General features: G+C 70.3%; 1 protein-coding gene across 1 annotated transcript; it reads left to right on the plus strand.

Moving 5' to 3' along the window:
* The first annotated feature begins 251 nt into the window (after nt 1-251).
* On the plus strand, nt 252-5708 carry TRAF4 (TNF receptor associated factor 4). The gene is made up of 7 exons (XM_059829380.1): nt 252-394; nt 3105-3156; nt 3515-3619; nt 3694-3855; nt 4289-4450; nt 4524-4679; nt 5076-5708. Exons 1-7 carry the CDS (start codon nt 252-254, stop codon nt 5706-5708), a joined length of 1413 nt encoding a protein of 470 aa, XP_059685363.1.
* The last annotated feature ends 486 nt before the right edge of the window (nt 5709-6194 follow it).

Here is a 6194-nt window from a genome sequence, read left to right on the forward strand (position 1 = left end):
GCCACCCCCCGGGGGGCCGTGCCCGAGGCGCTGCTCCCCGAGCCCCCGGGGTGCCGGGGCCGCCCCAGCTCCCGGCGGGGCGGGGAGGCGGAGCCCGGGCGGGAGGCGGTGGCGGTGCCCGGCCCCCGGCCCCGGGCGCGGGGCGGTGTCAGGCCGGTTCCACCGCCCCGTCCGGCCCCCGGGCGGAGCCGGGCGCGGAGCGCGGAGCCGAGCGGGGCGCGGAGGAGGCGAGCGGGGCGCGGGGCGGCGGGATGCCGGGCTACGACTACAAGCTGCTGGAGCGGCCGCGGCGGCGGGTGCTGTGCCCGCTCTGCGGGAAGCCCATGCGGGAGCCCGTCCGCGTCTCCACCTGCGGCCACCGCTTCTGCGACACCTGCCTGCAGGAGTTCCTCAGGTGAGCCCCGCCGTGACGTCACGGCCGCTCCGCCGTGACGTCACGCCGCGCACCCCTTCCCCCATGGAGCGCCCCCGTCACCCCCCGATCCGGGGCTCCGCACCCCGGGGGGCAGCGGGTGCTTCACACCCCACACCCCCCCCTCCCCCGGGCGTCGCTGCCGGGTGCGGGGCCGCCCTGCACGCCGGGGTGCCCCGGGGAGGGGTGTGGGGTGCTGTGGGGTGCCCCGGGACGGGGAGGGGGTGCGCCGGGGGTGCGGGATGCCTCGGGCCGGGGAAGGGGGTGCGGGGCGCGCCCAGCCCGTGACAGCCGCCCCGCGGGGTGCAGCGGCCCGTGGCCCCTCTCGGTGAGGAGGAGGAGGAGGAGGAGGAAGAGGAGGGCCGGGGGAAGCCCGGAGCGGCGAGTTTCGAGCGCCTGCAAAGATTTGTGCTTAACCCCTTCCTGCCGCAGCCCCGCCGGAGGAAGCGACCGGGGGGGGGGGGGGGGAGCGGTTCCGGCCACCCCCGCGCCCACGGGTGAGCGCGACCCGGCCGTGGGTGCTCGCTGGGGGCGAGGGGACGGGGCCCCTTCCCACCCCCCCGCCGTTTGGCAGCCCGGCCCCGGTACCGGCCCCGGTACCGGCAGCCGACGGGACTGCCTGCGGAGCACGTGTCGGTGCTGCCCGGTTGCTGCCCGCCAGTGCCCGGTGCGGGGCCGGGGGTCCCACGGTGGCACGGCGAGGTGGGGGGTGTCTGTGCCCCCCGAACCGGGTGTGCGGCGGCACAAAGCATCACCCCGGGCCCCGGTTCCCGCTGCCGCCTCCGGCTGTGCCTCGCCCCACCGAGGCGACCTTTGCCCGGGCCGGGGGCCCCGTGGGCACGGCTGCTGCGGGCCGGTTTCTGCGAAACCGGGCGTTCCCCGGGGCCCGTGCCAGGCAGCGCCTCCGCTCCCCTCCCGCATCTGCCCCACGGGCACCTCAGCTCTACCAGGGCATCCGGAGACCGGGGTCCCCCCACCGAGCCCCCCCCGCATTTACATCGGATCAGGTTTGGGGATCTCTTCGGCTGAACCGTCCAGTCCCGCTGCGGTGTCGGGGGGTGCCGGGGTGGGTGCCAGGGGGTCCCCTGCCCCATCACCTCGCTGCACCCCAGCACGCCGTGAAGGTCAGAGGCAAGGACGGTCCCCCCGGGTGCTGCCTCAGCACATTCCCTGCCCGCCCGAGCGTGAGGAATGGGGAGGCTTTGTTGGGGATTAGGCGCTGGCTTCGGGTCGCCGTCCCGCTTCCCCACCAGCCCCGGCACCCCGACACTGTGTGGGGGGTGTTGGCAGGGCCGGCTGCCCCGGAAAGGTGGCAGGGCAGTGCCAGTTGTGGGGCAATGCCAGCCATGGGGCAATGCCAGCCATGGGTCGATGCCAGTTGTGGGGCGATGCCAGCTGTGGGCTCCCCGGAAAGGGCTGGCTGCCCAGCCCTGGCCGGGAGCAGCTTATCTCGGCGGGTGCCTGGTGACTCCCACGGAAACACCCACTGCAAACAGACCGGGCACGTGGCAGGGCTGGATGTGGCCATGCCCCACGGGGATCACACCCCACAGCACTGGGCTGGTTTTCCTGGGGGTTGCTTGGCCACCCAGCACAGGGGTGGTGGCTGCAGCGGACAGGACCACACTGTGCCCGGGCATCCCAGGCCAGCACGTGCCAGGCAGCGTTGCTGGCTCCTTCGTGCTGTCTCGCATTCGCTTGGCAGCTCTGGTCGAGGCCGTGCTGGCGCCTGCCAAGGGCGCGCAGTGATTAGAGGTGCAGGGGCTGCGCACGGTCAGGGCGACCTCACAGCCTCGTCCAGAGCCACCTCGGGGCTGTCAGAGCCCCGGGGTCCCCGTGTGTCCCTGCTGTGTGTCCCTGTGGGCGGCACCCACAGCCGCCCACCCCAGTCCATCACAACTGGCATATGGGATGCCACCCTCGTCTGTCCCCAGGCACAGTGCTGTGGGGGCCAAGGGCGATGGTGGCTCCTGGCCAGCCGTGTCACAGACCAGGCTGCCTGTTCGGCTCCATCCTTGTCCCTCCACCCCATGCTGCCCCTCCACATGTCGGCGCTCAGCGGGGCCATTCCCACCTCGGGGACGGCTCTCGGGAGGAGCACCCCGTCCTGGGGACCCAGCTGAATGGGGACCCCTCCAGGGCGGCTGCCGGTCCCCTGTCCTGGCTCACCACAGTCGCTGACGGGGCCGTTTCCTGTCCGGACTGCACATCTGGCACACAGCTGTTGCCCCCGCCTTCCCCAGGCCTCAGCACCTGGGGCTGTGGGTGCCTGTGGACCCTGACGGCACTGCTCCTGGCCCGCTGCCGGCACCCTGCCTTAATCCCAGGGGGCTGGGGCGGGTGAGGGGGCTTCCGGGGCTCCAGATGGTGCCACGCTCGCAGCGGCTGGCCCAGGTCCCCGGGGACCGTACCGTAGCCGCCATGCCCAGTTCGCGGAGGGGGGGGGTTGCCTGGGCGGGGGGGCGTCTGGCGGGGGCATTTCCCAGCTCAGACAGATGGAGTGGGATTAGAGCCGCGGCTCCCCGAGGGCCGTGGCTCGATTTGGCGTGGGGTGAGCACCCAGTGGTGGAGGGGGCAGTACCAACGTCCTGGGGTGTGATGGCGGAGACGCCGTGGGACATCGTGGCTGTGTCATCCGTGACATGCCATTCCCCAGCCCCGAGTGATCCTGACCCCTCTGTGTGTCTTGCAGCGAAGGCGTCTTCAAGTGCCCGGAGGACCAGCTGCCCCTGGACTACGCCAAGGTGAGCCCGGCACATGGCCAGGGTACCCCGCTCCGAGGCGACATCCCCATCACCTGTGCCCCCCCACCAAGGGGCGGCCCCCAGGCTCCGCACACCCGCCTGGCACAGCCATGCCAGCCTGGCACGGGTGCCCGTGCGGAAGCAAGAGCCCTTTGTGCTGCGGGGCCGGGGAACGGAAACCCGCTCCCGACAAAGAGCGCTTGTTCGTGTGCCGGCGGGGGGGATCCGGCCCCGGGCAGCGTGCCTGTGGCTCCTGGCCAGGCTGCGGGGTGTGTGTGGGGTCTCTGTGCCCCGCAGCCTGGCATGGGATGCTGATGCCCCAGTGCTGCATGCTGATGCCCCGGTGCTGTCTCTCCAGATCTACCCCGACCCGGAGCTGGAGGCAGTGGTGCTGAGCCTGGCCATCCGCTGCATCCACAGCGAGGAGGGCTGCCGCTGGACCGGGCTCATTAAGCACCTCCAGGTAGGGTCTGGCAGGATTGGGGGGTATAAGGCTGCACCCCACGGCCCCCCCCTCACTGTCTCTGTGCCCCCCAGGCCCATCTTGGCACCTGCGGCTTCAACGTCATCCCCTGCCCCAACCGGTGCAGCGCCAAGCTGAGCCGTCGTGACCTGCCCGAGCACGTCCAGCACGGCTGCCCCAAGCGCCGGGTCAAGTGCGAGTTCTGCGCCAGTGACTTCACCGGGGAGGCCTTCGAGGTGGGTGCTGGGTGGGGGCACCGTACTGGGGGGCATGGCCGTGGTGGGGTCACTATGGGGGACACAGCTGGCAGGGGTGTCATGGGGGCATGGCCTGGCTGGGGAGCACCATGGGGGGGTGTAGCCGGGTTGGGGGGTGCAATATGGGGTGCAGTGTGGGGACCTGGACAGGCTGCAGGGCACCATGGGGGCACAGCCTGGCCATGGGGACAGAGGCTGGGTAGGGGACACCATGGGGGACACAGCCTGGTCATGGGGACAGAGGCTGGGTAGGGGACACCATGGGGGCACAGCCTGGCCATGGGGACAGAGCCTGGCTGGGGGACACCATGGGGGACACAGCCTGGCCATGGGGGGCACCGCGTGGCCCCATCCTTGGCAGTGCTGGCTGGTGTGGGCAGCCGGAGGGTGACGATGCTGCTGCGGTCCCCAGGGCCACCAGGGCACGTGTCCCCAGGAGAGCGTGTACTGCGAGAACAAGTGCGGGGCCCGCATGATGCGGCGCCTGCTGTCCCAGCACGCCCTGGCTGAGTGCCCCAAGCGCACCCAGCCCTGCACCTACTGCGCCAAGGAGTTCGTCTTCGACACCATCCAGGTGAGACGGGGCCCATGGGGACCCTCGCCCTGCTGGCTCCTGGCCCCGGCTGATGGCCACCCTCTGTCCCCAGAACCACCAGTACCAGTGTCCCCGGTACCCCGTGCCCTGCCCCAACCAGTGCGGAACGCCCAGCATTGCCCGGGAGGACGTGCCCACCCACCTCAAGGAGAGCTGCAACACTGCCATGCTCCTGTGCCCCTTCAAGGAAGCTGGCTGCAAGCACCGGGTGAGTTTGTCCCCGGCCTCGTGCCAGTGTCCCCATGTCCATCCCGCCCTGGCATCCTTGTGCTGTCCCCACCATGGCGTGCCTGTGCCCCACAGCATCCCCACACCTCTCCTGCCCTGACATCTGTCCCATCCCCTGTGGTGTCCCTGTTCTGCGCTGTCCCATCCATGTGGCTCCATGATGTCCCCATCCTTGTCCTGCTTCACCCCTGTGTCACTTTGCCACCCAGGTGTCCCCACGGCATCCCTGTGCCGTCCTGCTCCAGTACCCCCATGCTCCAACGACATCTCCGTGACATCCCCACGGCATCCTTCTCCTGTCCTGTCCCACCCCGTGTCCCCATGCTGTCCCGTGCCCCTGGCACCCCCTCCGCTGATGGTCCCGCTGTCCCCACAGTGCCCCAAGCTGGCCATGGGCCGGCACCTGGAGGAGAGCACCAAGGCCCACCTGGGCATGGTGTGCGCTCTGGTGAGCCGGCAGCGGCAGGAGATCCTGGAGCTGCGGCGGGACATGGAGGAGCTGTCAGTGAGCAGCGACGGGACCCTCATCTGGAAGATCGCCGACTACGCCCGCAAGCTGCAGGAGGCCAAAGTCCGCAGCAACTACGAGTTCTTTAGTCCCCCCTTCTACACCCACAAGTACGGCTACAAGCTCCAGGTCTCGGCTTTCCTCAACGGCAATGGGAGCGGGGAGAGCAGCCACCTCTCTGTCTACATCCGCGTGCTGCCGGGCGAGTACGACAACCTGCTGGAGTGGCCCTTCTCCTACCGCGTCACCTTCTCCTTGCTGGACCAGAGCGACCCCTCGCTCTCCAAGCCCCAGCACATCACCGAGACCTTCCACCCCGATCCCAACTGGAAAAACTTCCAGAAGCCGGGAGCCTCGCGCAGCTCTCTGGACGAGAGCACCCTGGGCTTTGGCTACCCCAAGTTCATCTCCCACGAGGACATCAAGAAGCGTAATTACGTGAGGGACAACGCCATTTTCATCAAAGCCTCGGTGGAGATCCCCCAGAAGATCCTGGCCTGAGCTCCGGTGCCCCGGGGGGGCCGGACATGAGCCGGGCGCCCGCCCAGGGGTGCCCCCAATGGTGCTGAGCCCCTGCCCACAGCTGGTGCCCCGAATGCTGCCGTGGCCACAGCCAGTGGCTCTCAGGTAGGCAGGGGATGGGGCTGCGCGCCCACGTCCCTCCCAGGGTGGGGACCCTGCTGCAGCCCCAGCTGCCCCCCAGGGCAGCCGCTTCTCAGGTGCCTGGGCGTGCCGGGGGGCTGGGCCCCCCCCCAAGCCCCTCACTGGGGTGCCCGGCAGCCCCCGGCAGCCTCGCTGGGGACCCCGCGGGACCCCGCTGCCCAGAGCCATATTTTGTAAGCTGGTGCCCCCCGGGAGCACGGTTGTTATTTATTACCCCGGGCCGGGGCCCGCTGCCCCCTCCCCACCTCTTATTTTTTTTTCAATAAAACTTTTCTTGTATTTATTACGGCCGCCTGAATCTCCTTCCTGCGCCCGGCTGGGGAC

This window comes from Gavia stellata, chromosome 25, assembly GCF_030936135.1.
Source record: "Gavia stellata isolate bGavSte3 chromosome 25, bGavSte3.hap2, whole genome shotgun sequence".
Lineage (NCBI taxonomy): Eukaryota > Metazoa > Chordata > Aves > Gaviiformes > Gaviidae > Gavia > Gavia stellata.

Excerpts from the sequence above, each read along its gene's own strand:
- TRAF4 (XM_059829380.1), top strand. The coding sequence starts at position 252 with ATGCCGGGCTACGACTACAAGCTGCTGGAGCGGCCGCGGCGGCGGGTG. Across the intron at positions 3,620-3,693 it reads GGCTCATTAAGCACCTCCAG|GCCCATCTTGGCACCTGCGG; the intron begins GTAGGGTCTGGC and ends TGTGCCCCCCAG. Across the intron at positions 4,680-5,075 it reads AAGCTGGCTGCAAGCACCGG|TGCCCCAAGCTGGCCATGGG; the intron begins GTGAGTTTGTCC and ends CTGTCCCCACAG.